At 40.8% G+C, this 12,805-nt stretch overlaps 1 protein-coding gene across 11 annotated transcripts in view; it reads right to left on the reverse strand.

Annotated features, from left to right (window-relative positions):
• ppip5k1a (diphosphoinositol pentakisphosphate kinase 1a) overlaps positions 1 to 12,805 on the reverse strand; it is a 125,251-nt gene that overhangs the window by 57,651 nt on the left and 54,795 nt on the right. For 6 of the 11 annotated variants that reach the window (XM_052042404.1, XM_052042401.1, XM_052042398.1 and 3 more), the window contains exons 16-19: positions 8,907 to 9,028; positions 8,492 to 8,674; positions 5,575 to 5,716; positions 3,312 to 3,535 (exon numbers count right to left, since the gene is read on the reverse strand). In XM_052042404.1, the coding sequence (XP_051898364.1) occupies positions 3,312 to 3,535; positions 5,575 to 5,716; positions 8,492 to 8,674; positions 8,907 to 9,028 (671 nt within the window). Of the gene's footprint in view, positions 1 to 3,311; positions 3,536 to 5,574; positions 5,717 to 8,491; positions 8,675 to 8,906; positions 9,029 to 11,412; positions 11,458 to 12,805 lie in introns of all 11 variants that reach the window. The other 5 variants (XM_052042403.1, XM_052042400.1, XM_052042395.1 and 2 more) reach the window with 1 other exon arrangement.

Genomic DNA, 12,805 nt, shown 5'->3' on the forward strand with positions numbered 1-12,805 from the left:
TCCCAGAACAATGACAGGCAGACTGAAAGCTCAATTAGTTTCCTGGGAACTTTACTCTATAAATCAGCAATACATTTCCTGTTTCAAATAATTAATTTATTAATATGTTAATGAGCGGGGGAAGGCAAAGAGTTAAGAAGGTTGTATTGTCAGAACTCTCAAAATATAAACCCATTTTGTAATACTCTAGTGCAAGGTATTCCCAGTAAAACTGGCATATGCAGTTTTTGCAATGGATAATGCCAAATTCCCATTTGGAAACCAAACAGATCAGTGCCCCATGTTAAGCCTGTCTTTACTATCAGCCAGGAATCAGCCCAAAAATCAGAGTCTGCAAACTGAATTCCCATTCACTGATTACACTGCTATTTATCAAGATGACACTGTCGACAGACACTATAACATCTTCTCTCCACATGTACGCAAAACATATACACATTCAGTTGAGACAGGGAAAGAGAGGCACAGCATAGACAGGGAAAGAGACAGACAGAAGAGAAAGAGGGATAGAACATTCTATCAAAGCCAACAAAAGAAATAATGTAGTACACTTTACTATATATAAAGTGGGACAAAGAGAGCACCTAATTGATATTGGGTTTAGTGCCACTGAAAATACACGAGCAATTTTTCAGTTAACTGCAGAATAAAGATAAGTAAAGCATCTTAGAATAAAAAAGGTCAGAGATTTATATCCATTGCAATTCAGAGGGTGGAGCTCAAACAGAGCAGACTGTACGTGCAGACAGCGCCTGCATAGCTTGCATACTAAAGCTTTGTCCAGTGAAAAACGTCACCATTGGGGAAATGTTAGTATACAGACTTGTGAGTTAGACAGCGAGGCAAACTCACAAACCCATTTAAATGCAAGAGAGATTATGATCTAAAGAAGTGAAATATGCCAAACTAGTCAACATGTTTTGACCAAAGGAGTAAATAAAGCCTAACAGTTTTGACTGCAAATATGTACAGCTCTCTATTTGTGGCACTGGCCTCACTGAATAGCTATTATCTCAATTATTATGCATGAGAAATGCACAAGGACATGGAAAGAACAAATCATGAAAAAACACTAAATAAAAAGCTAACTGCAGCAGGGATCAGCATGAAAAATCCTTCCATAGTTTTAATTCAGTGTCACTTTAATTCAATTGTCGCAGAAAGCTCTAGAAATGGATCCAACGCTCCTAGGTCTGGAATTCTCTCCGTGGACCACTTTACCTCTCTCTTTTTCTCCTTTTCAGTTGCTCTTTAAAACCTACATTCTAACCAGGATTTTGGTCATTCACTCCAATAATCACCTTACATTTTAATACCAAATTTTATTTGCTAATGCTCTTGCAAATCACCTTGGGATGCATTACCACATTGAAGGACAGCAATATTGATGCTGCAATATTAATGGACATTGTTGGAGTCTAAAGGACCATGTAATTAAGCTTTACTTGAGGACATAACCTCAGCTGACATTTTGGCACAGTGCTGACTATGTGCTGCATTGTCAGAGGGTAGTGGCCTTTGGTTGAAACAGTCCATTAGGGACCTGTACCACTGAGTATAAGTCAACACCTACCTTCTAGTCACTCATCTTAAAGAATGTTGGATCTTTCAATGAGCAAAATATTTGATAGACCCATCTACAAAGTGGTTAATGTAATTCCTGATAAGTATATGCAAATTATGAGTGCTTTTATTTTATACTTCTGCCATTCAAGTCTTTTCCTTTCCCTCTTGCTTTCACACTATTGAATGTCCCTGGAGCAACAGAGGCCAAGGGGAGACCTGATAGAAGTTTAAGATTATGAAAGGCATAGATAGGGTAGACAGCTGGGATCTTTTTCCCCCTAGGGTCAAAATGTCTAATACTAGAGGACATGTATTTAAGGTGAGAGAGGCTAAGTTCAAAAGGAGATGTGCAGGGCAAGGGTGGTGAGTGCCTGGTATGTGCTGCCAGAGGTGGTTATGGAGGCAAATATGATAGGAGGCGTTTGAGAGGCTCTTAGATAGGCACATGAATGTGCAAAGATTGGAAGGATACAGACAGTGTAGGCAGAAGGGATTAGTTTAGTTAGGCATTTAATTACTAATTTAATTAGTCCAGCACAATATCGTGGGCTGAAGGGCCTGTTCCTCTGCTATACCGTTCTATGTTAATATTGAAATGTTGCAGTGCTTGCTAAAGTCCCTTTTAAACTGCACAGAATACAGTGATGCAACAGAGCATTTGGCCCAATTAGTCTGCATGTTTGTACCCTACATGAATATCCTTCTACCCCAAGAGTCTTTCAGCATCTATTTCATTTCCTTACAGATACTGCATCTAAAGGAAATCTGAATTGTTTTATTCTCCCCCCTCCCAGACCTCAGAGATTTATTAGTAACTCTCTTGCACTTATGGCCCCAGTTTTGGATCCTCCCATAAGAAAATGTCTCTATACATCTACCTTGTCTAACCCCATGATGATTTTTAAAGAGGTCACCTCTAAGCCTTCTCTTTTATAAAGTAAAAAGCTCCAACCTGCTCTGTCTTTAGCTGTAACTTGCTAGTTCCTACATCATCCTTGTAAATCTATTCTGCACCCTCAAGTGCTTTTATGTTTTTTTTAAATAGTATGGAGACCAGACCTGTGCACAAGCAACATAGTCCAGCCATTCTCCTCTACAATAAATGCTCAAGGCTTTTCTTTTCCAGCAAGTGAATTAAGTCATTCAAATAAAGAATGGCTAGGGAGCTTTCCTGTGTGTGGTGAATGAAAAGCAGAAGGCACAGATGCAGATATGCTTCATTCAAAGCACGCTCTATTTCTGGGTGTGACGTAAGTGTATGAAATGTAACCTCCAAATCAGCCATGCACCAGCATTAATTCAATTTATAGAAGGTTCTAGTTTGAAGAAAACACATTTGAAGAAAACATATTTGAATTACAAGGTTTGTCTGGGATTGCCAAACAGAGGCCATAGCTGAGGACCTGGATTAAAACACAGGAGGCAGAATGCCATTAGAATGCAGTGCTTTTGGGCATCAGGAGATGGCATCAGTGCCATCTAATGACAGTGCAATATAACTGCAGCTTACGTTGGAGGATGCAAAAAAAACTGACTCTTTTTAAACAAATTCTTATATCAGCAGTGCTGAACAAAAAAAGATCCTGAAAGAGGTGTAAATGCGGAAAAGGAACATGGAGAGAATGGCAGAAATATGAAATAAAGCTGCCAGAAATACTGACCATCTGAAATTGTTGAGCTCAATATTGAGCCCAGAAGAACTACCATTACTTGAGCACTTACTGTTTTGTTCAATTAATTCTTACCTGAGGGATAATGATATCAGCAAGAGCCTTAGAGAGCTTGAAGAGTTCCAAGGTATCCTCAAGTTTCAAGGCGCTGTTGTGCTGCACATCATATTTGATGCAATCGTAGATATCTGGGATTTTACTGATGTCATAGCGGCCGCTCTTCATCCTGAAATCTTTCTCCAGTTTTAACCAGCGTTGCAGCATTAGCTCTAGGGTCTCACTGTGATACAGCTGAAGGTCTGCAATTTACAAGATCCATCATGTTAAACATGTTCTTTTATATTTCACCAAGCTAAAAGCTAGAAAGATTGTAGTAAAGTTACAGCATGCAGCAAAGTGTAAAGCTGTGGAAACAAATATCCAAGAATTTCTTTTTTAACAGTTAAATGAAATAAACAAAAGTGCACTTGTTACATTTGTACATGTACCTGATTTCTCAAGAAAGTTGCTTGGGAACACTGGCTAGAAACATCTTCAAGAAAACCATAATGGCTCGCCCAACCTCCCCATGTCCTGAAACTGGTTCTCTGTGCACCTACTTTTATTCTCACATGAGACACGAGTATTACTGGGAAAGTGGTCTAAAGCAATATTTATCTTCCCTTGGTAAGGTTGTGTTCTTGTAGTGAAGGGGCTCCCACAGTGCTGTTAGGGTGTTCCAGGATTTCAGCCAATGACAATTTATATACTTCTGCTTCAGGATACTGTGCAACTTGGAGATGGTGGCATTCTCACGTGCCTGCTAACCCTGTTCTTCCGGTTTCCAGATTGGGAAACATTGTCAGGCCAACCTTGCCATGTTACTTTAGTGCTTCCTATAGATAGTACACATTGCAGCCACAGTGCACCAGTAGTGAACAGTCCAGGTGGTGGATGGGATGCCAATCAAACAAGCTGCTTTGTTCTGGTGGGAATCAACTTTCTGGAGCATTACTGTAGCTGCATTCATCCAAGCAAGAGGGGAGTATTCTATCACATACTTAACTAGTGGCTTGTAGATAGTGAAAAGGCTCTGGGTGAGTTACACTCCACAGGATATTCACCCTCTGACCCCAAGCTTTAATGGAAGATCATAGACCTGATTCGTTAACTCTGTTTCTCCCTCCATAGTACCTGGCCTGCTGAGTATTCCAGAATATTTTTAGATGTAATCATAAGACTTGCATGGCTACCCCAGTTAAGTTTCTCCTCAGTGACAACCCTTGGCTACTGATGGTGGGAGATGTGAAGATAGTGATGCCTTTGAGTATCAAGATTACTTACTTAGGTCCATCTCGTTGGAGATGGTGACTGTTGGACACTGGTGTGGTGCAAGTATTACTTGATGCTTATCAGCCCTTGACCAAAAGCTGACCAGGTCTTGCTGCACATGGGAATGGACTGCTTCATTATCTGAGATTCATTAGCAGCACAAGTTCTGATGCAAAGCACTAGCTCTGCCTCCTCAGGCAGAGGCAACTTTGGATACTGTTTCTCTCTCCAGCTGCCTGAATGTGTACGTTGAGGTTGTTCAAAGTTTCATTCACCAGCACTGCTTAAACCTCACAAACATGACTCCTTTAAAATGTCCTCTGGGAGAGAAGGAGACAACCAGCTTCAAGATTTACTGCACCAGATAATTGGAGAGCAGTTGGTGTAAAGGGGTAGGTTGGAAAGCTAATCTATAGGGAGTGACCAGATCAAGTTTGTTTGCATTTGTACATTTTAGCTGTGACAGTACTGAACTACAGCATTAAGAGTAACTTTGTACTGTGGCGATACTATTTGAACTTAACTAGCACAGAATATGATTACTCAATGTAGAATAATGGTTAATATTGCTTCAGCAGTTACGAGAGTGCTGCTGAGTGACCAAAGGAACCAGTGTTCTACACTGTATGACTGAGATTAACTAAATAGGGCACCTCAAGCTTTTATTGACTGTATCACTGTTGATGGTAATCCAGTTCCCTCAAATCTGACTCAACTGTCTTCAAGCTTCAATAACAACCAGTGCAAAATATAAATAATGGGAACTAGAAATAAAACAAAAATGTGTGAAATACTCAGGTGACCAGGCAGCATCTTTGGAAAGAACAGCAGAGTTAACCCTTCAGGTGAAAGTTATTGGCCTGAAACATTTAACTTTCTCTCTTGATAGATGCTGCCTGACCATCTTGTTGGTTCTACAATTTTGTTTTTATACCTCAAGAGGAGAATATTTCACCAAGGATCTGTCGCTCCTCCTGCATTTTCACTCTTTCTGAATAATTCTTTGAACCAAAATAAATACATTTACCTGCTGATTTGGGGTCTTCTAATCTCTTCTTAATCTGTGAGGTCAGACTCTGAACCAAGGAATAAACTCGATCACAAGTGGTAACAGGGTTTTGAATTAACTTCATGGAATTAATAAGAGAAGCACTGCCTGTGGGAGCCAGCTGCAAAGGATGAAAATAGATCAGGTGCAAACAGTGTTAATAAACAGGACAAGGAACAGAAGTCACATTTACTGCTGGTTGATTCTGACTGTCACAATTTCAAAAAGGGCACTGCGCCCTCATCAAATATTACAACTCTAGCTGACTAAAGCTGTTTACCTGATAACAAATAGATTGTGGTCTTAAAGCAGCACTATTCTACCTTAGCAACAGAACAGAGTGCTAAAGGACACTTCTGTCCTTCTGTGACAATGCTTCAACTTGCAATTGCCAGAAGAGACTTTTCCCAGCACCTTCCCACCAATAATCTTCCTGTGGAGTGTGGTTAATCTACAGGAGAATGGAAAACTATTCCACATACATCTCCTTCACTCCAGAACCAAGGTCTTTCTACCTTCAATCATTAAGCTGCAGCATCCAGACAAAACTTGCATATGCCTACCTGCAGAGGCCAAACTCCAGATCAGCATCAACTCATCCACTGATGCATGAGAAAATGGCCTTTACACTAAAGATCCTTAAAGGCCTTCCAACATTTGTGCAACAAGATTTCCCCACCCTGCCAACAATTAAGGTCCACAAAACTCTGGAAAGCATGGACCACATACCATCATAAAATCAAAAGTGGAGAAGTCAACTAACGATTGCACAACGTTCAATTCCATACACAATTGCTCAGCAAATGGACGAGTCCTTATCTGCATATTACAAGACCTAGATAACATTTCAGCATGGCAGATAAGTGGCAAATAATATCCATGTCACAGAAATGTCAGACAATGACCACCTCCAACAAGAAAGAGTCTAAACACCCATCCTTTACATTAAATAGCATGACAGTTACCAAGACCTTTATCATCAACAACCTGGGGGTCACTGTCAACAAGAGACGCAGTTGCACCAGCTACATAAATACTGTGGCTACAAGAGCAGGTCAGAGGCTGGGTACCCCAAAGCAAATGCCTCACTCCTAATACCAAGGACTTTCCACCATCTATAAAGGCACATCAGGAGTGCCTAGGCAAGTGCACGGCCAACTTTAACGCCATCCATGACAAAGCAGGCCACTTGATTGTCATCTCTAATGTCCATTCATTCCACCACTGGTGAGTGCCTGCAGTGTGTACCACTTACAAAATCCTTGTACATTTCCCTTCAAAGTCACACACCACACTGACTTGGAAATGTATTAAGTCTTTCATTGTTGCTGGATGCAAATCCTGGAATTTCCTTCCCAATAGGCACTGTGGGAGTACCATCACCAGAAGTGCAATGGTTCAAAACAAAAGGTTGTTCACTACCACCATCTCAAGGTGAAACAGGGAACAGCAAAGCTCAGGTCCCAAAAATAAACAATGAATATCTTTTAACTGTCTCAGGAAGCACCTCTGAGCAAAGGCAGAGATTGATGATGAAATTCACCATTGCTTGCAGTGCATCAGCACAGGCTTTGGCCATCTGAGGAAAACTGTGTTCTCAAACTTCAGTCTACTGGCATTCTGTATGTTTGAGATGTGAACTAACTTAGCAGCAGAACCCAATGCTAATGTCAAAAGAGATCTTCTAGTTTATTAAAAAAAAGCGAGAATGAGGAACCACTAGAATCATACGACACAGTAAAGGGCCGTTTCAACCCACCTTGATCATGCCAACTGTGATGCCCATCTATGCTAATCCCATTTGCCCATAATAGGCACATACCCCTCTACACCTTTCCTAAGTACCCGTCCAAATGTCTTCTAAACATTCTAATTGTATCCATCTCCACCTCCACTAATTCTATCCTCACAAAATCCTCTCAATCCACTGACAGTACAAGTGAACCAATATCAATGTCTTCTTTCAGGACAACATCCAATTACACACTACTGTGTCTGAAGGACAGGCTACAACATTCACACCCCCAAACACAAGCCTCCTGACAAGGGCACTCCACTCCACTCCACTACAATCTCCATCATAGCAAGAGATTAGCAGGAAGACAAAGAAAACAATTCAAGGATGTTCTCAAACACACCTTGAAAACCCTCAAGGGAAGTCCCATAACCACTTAAAATGGAGAAAGAATATTTAGGGTGGCACCAAGAACCTCAAGTCCCTTTGTCAGGAGCATGCAAAAGCCCAGTGAAAACTACAGAAGGAGAGCACCACCTCCCAAACTATGCACCCACTTGTCCCATCAATTACCTCCTGCTCTCCCTCTGGTAGTCTGCAGATCCCACATTGGGTTCTGAGGTGGCAGATAAGGCCACAAAACTAGAGCAGAAGTAGGTCATCTTTGATCCTGAAGGACTGCCTGAGAAAAATATTCCCAACAATCATCGGAAACAGTGCTGTTGCAGTTCATTTCTAGCAGTAGACCAAGAAGAAACCATGTAGGTTCTCAGTGAAGCTGCTGAGAGGAAGAGAGCCAGCAAGTCAAAAAAGGTAGTAATGAAATGACACAAGGCTTGGGAAGAACAGACGTGAGGAGTTCCATTTCACTAAAAATCCTTGGACAGAATATTGGAGTACAAGGAAATGCAATGAACTTGAAAGGAGAGGTAGGTGAAAGAACCTAAGTGTGTGGACAACATACTCAGAAGTTTTTTGTATAAAACATACAGGAAACATGCTCACATTATCTCAATGCAAACAAGCATTGCCAATACAATCAGCTTTGATGTTCCTGAAGCAGAAATTTTACAATTAGAAGGTACCATTAACTTACTAATCACATCCAATCCTTTCCCAACCCAGTGGATCCAGGTACATTGTCCATGTTTACTTAGTTACCTTTTTGTAGTCCTCCTCCGTGAACACCTGATCCTTCTGCATGATCTCATGAAGCCGTGCTTTGACACGGTGTTGACAGCTACTGAGCGAGTTGCTGTTACTGTCCAGAAGACCATTCATGTTGGCACTTTTCACCATCTGCACCAGAATTGGAGTCAACTCTCCTTCCAGTGCCAGGAGTCCCTGTAACATTGCACACAGACAAGTGATCAGTGATGTACTGAGGATCATGGTATAGAGAAATGTTTTGGGGTTGTCCATACTATGAAGTTTAACTCATTCCCCACTTTGTAAATCCAACACTGGCATCAAGCACTCCTCGCTTGTACCAAGGATCAACCAGATACTTATTACTTATGTTCCATTGAAAACAAATTGGTTGTTTGAAATGCAAACAAAAATTTTTCTCACATACTTTGGCAAAAGCCGCTGCGGTCATCTGCACTCTGCCTTCGTCGGAGGCGTAGATCTTCAGGTCGTGTCTGTAGGTGCTATGCAAACGAAGCAGACCGCATCCAGGAAAGCCAGCATAATCCCCTGGGAAGAAAAGAATTACTTCACCCTCTGCTTAAATAACCCCACCTGCTACCTCCAGGCTGTCTACCTTTTAGTTTGACCATAGCTTATTTCTTTTTTTTGGTTCCATAACCCTCAAAATCTTGCTAATTGCAATCCTGAAATTTTCAATTGCCCACCCTCAGGTTTTTGGGGAAGAGGGTTCCAGATTTTCACTACCCTTTAAGTGGAGAGCTACCTCTTGATATTACCCCTGAACTGCCCACTAAATCAGCACTAACTGTCCTCAAAGTCAGATATGTATATAGAGAAAATAGAAAAAAATCTCGTGTTTCCTTTTCAATAATGTTTACAAGCCAATATATAGTTACTAAATACAAGCAGTGAACAGGAGTGAGTTTATTAAATTAGGGGAGAGTTAGGGAAGGGAAGAATGACCCCAATACTATCCCAATTCCCTGAGGTCAGTACTTAGTTTCTGTGATTTACTGTAGCCAAGGTCACTTTATAAGCATTGAATGAGCTGAATTTCTCAGGTTTGAGAGCATTGACACAAGCAGCTCTTCTTTATCTGATTTTCCTTGTTATATCCTCCCTCATCTCTTCCTCGGGCTTTGTACAAAACCATTTTGCAAGAGTCAATCAATGATTCTTCTGTTTTCAACATAGTTGTGATAATAGAAATTTCAACAACCCTCGTCAGCCACCAGAACCCAAGCCTGAAACAAACAGTGAGACCATAAAATCAGGGAGAGGCAGCCTTACTCTTCATTTGCTGTTGCAGTGGAATTAGAGAAACTGGCAATGGGATGGAGGGAGGGAATATCAACACTTCCATGGAAGAAACCATTCTTTGGATAATAGCAGACTGTGGAGAAGAAAAGCTGAGTAGCGAAGCCAGGTTGAACAGAGTTAGGAAGATCCTCAGGAATTTCTCTAGATCTGAGAAAGAGCCCCAAGCATTTACTATCCAGGGAAATTTTTCTTTAATGATAGTCTTGTGGATGGTGATATGCAGGAGGAGATTCTGGTTGCAATCTCTACTGGTCATTACGAAAAACTTGAGGCCTTTCAGAGACAGGGACAGGATTCATTGTTGTTATTGCAAATGATTCTATTGAGACTTCTGTAGTTGTGCCTGCTATTTATCTGCAAAAGTCTAGGATAATACAGTACTGTGCCTAAAGTTCAACATTGCATACAATGATGTAAAAAAATATTTGCTTAAATATTGGTTCAGTGAAATTACAGTCTGTTGAACATGGGAACAAACTAAAAAAGTGAAGATCAATTGACAGGGAATAAAATGGGACCTACCATATGCAGATAATGGGGAAAATAGGGCTTCACAGCTGGTGAACATGCTAGTTGTTCCAACTGTACTGACAATGTCTTACATGGAATGAATTGTTCAAGAATCTTTCCACTGACTGGGATCAACTACATCAGATATGGAACATGTTACAAATAAATCAAAATGTTTTCATCTAGTCCTTAACTAATGGATCTGACAGCATTTCTCAAAGCATAATGTATAATGTATTGCTTTGTAAGTATTGGACCATGTAATCCACAGTGTGCCACTCTATGAATGTTCAGGAACATTCCTGAACACCACGGCAGGAACAAAGTTACAAAATAGTGGGAAGAATATGATGCAAGACCAATGCACACCTTTTAAAAAGGTAAAGCTTTCATCTGTGTGCTTGAGCAACATTTCAAACTAAACAAATGGGTTTACATGAATCCTAGAAAAAGTGGAAATCCAGTGGACTAGAGGGGTTATCAAAAGCAACAAATGTAAAAAAATATTTAAAACCTTGCAAGGTATATCCAAGTCAACAGCAAAAACAAAAATCACAGTAAAAAGAGTAAATTAGCTGCATTAATGATGGAAACAGGCAACACTTGTTAGGGAAAACTGTTTCTTGGAGGAAGATGATAAAATAATACCTGAACAAGTGAACTCCAAGTTAAATGTATGTGTGTGTTTTGGGGGGGGGGGGGGGGGGGGGGGGCAAAAGAGAGAGAGAAACTGGGTGTAATGGAGAAGACATGGTCGTTTAAAGCAAGTTAGATGACAAACTTCATTGATTCATTTCTCTGCACAATCACATGACATTGGTATCATGTGGGACATGTACAGCACCAAATCAAAGGGAATTTGTAACCTTGCTCTACCGCAAGTTCCCAAAATTAGGATAATCACAATACTGATTGTAGGTCATTGTTACCGTCAGGACAACAGAAGGCTCACTCAGTTTATGAATCACTCTGTGACAATTAGTTTGTTGCATATTTGCTGCAACTGATTGTTAGATTGGTCCCAGGACTAGACATGCAGGAGGAATGAAAATGGGGTTAATTCATCACAAGCTCAGACAAGACAGCAATCAATCCCTTACCACAGTCAATAGGAGAATCACAGCTCAAACCTGTGCTGCTATCATCTATATTCATATAAAAAGCAGGAGGGAAAGACAAATAGATTAACGTTATTCACCCCTCATGCCCAAACTATAGAAATTCTGAATCAATAACTCAAAAACAGAGTAACATACTAAAAATGTCCCAAAGTGCTCCAAAAATGTTGAAATCAAAATGATGATCAACGTGTCAGGAAAAGAAGCTAAAAGCACAATCAAAGAGGTCTTTCAGAGGCAGAAATAGTACAGTTCAAGGGATAAATTGAGGATCTGGGAAGATAAATACCAGCATAGAAACTGAAGAGGAAGATAATGATTTTGAATTCACTAGGTTGTGATTTGGGAGCCTACCGAGACTCCTGGGGTATGGGCAAAAATGGCACTGGGACACAGTGAGTCACTGGGCTGTAGTTATGGAAGTTAGGCAAGGAAAGCATCGACTTAGTTGCTGGGAGTTGACCAAGGCATGAATGAATTTCAGTGGCAGGAGGAGGTTGGGACAGGTGGTGTTGCAGAGGGGGAGTTAAAGTCCTGATGGTGGCCGGAATTCAGGACAAGAAGTTCAGCTTGATCAAACAGGGCAAGGAGGTTACCCACTGCTGAAATAAAACACAAAATGCCTCAGGTGGTCAGGCAGCACCTGTGGAAAATGAGAAAAAGTGTTTCAGCTCCAGGACTCTTTATAACCTGGAATACTAACTGTTTCTCTTTTCAGATGATGCCTGACCTGTGGAGTGCTTCCAACATTTTTGTTTGTATTTCAGACTTCCAGAAGCTAGAGTACTTTTGATTTTCCCCCACTGCTGATTTCAACCCAAGTAGTCAGAAAGGGATGGGGTCAAAACCTAGATGTGCAGCTTTACCAGCAGCCAAATGGCATGACTGAATTTATTGTCATAAGTCAAGACAACTTGACGTTGGACAAGCAGCAGAGACACAGCAACAATCAGAGCCCAAGACGATGGTAGAGAAGCAGAACAGTGGCACCCGATACATGTGCAATTTGGCTTGATGCTGTTGAACAAAGTTACCCAGGGCAGAATGTTGAGGAGGGAAAGAAGGGGGCAGAGGGTGAAGTGCTGGGCATAACCAAGGTGTCTGTTAATCACAAGAGGATAAATCACTGTCGCCGATTTGATGGCTGTTATAGGACAGTAGGAAAAGAACTAGATTCAAGTACTTTCCATTTATTCCAATGTGCAGGGAGTAATACTTCACACCATTTAAGTTCTTGATATGTTCTGATTCAAGTTCAATCTAAAACACACCAACAGAAATCATATTGTGACTGTGATTAACTATTCGTCACTAGCGTAGGCTGGATTGATTTGCCACCTCCCTCTCTAAAATTATTTCCCCATTTCACCTGAAG

The sequence above is a fragment of the Pristis pectinata genome, chromosome 32, assembly GCF_009764475.1.
Source record: "Pristis pectinata isolate sPriPec2 chromosome 32, sPriPec2.1.pri, whole genome shotgun sequence".
In the NCBI taxonomy this organism is placed as follows: domain Eukaryota; kingdom Metazoa; phylum Chordata; class Chondrichthyes; order Rhinopristiformes; family Pristidae; genus Pristis; species Pristis pectinata.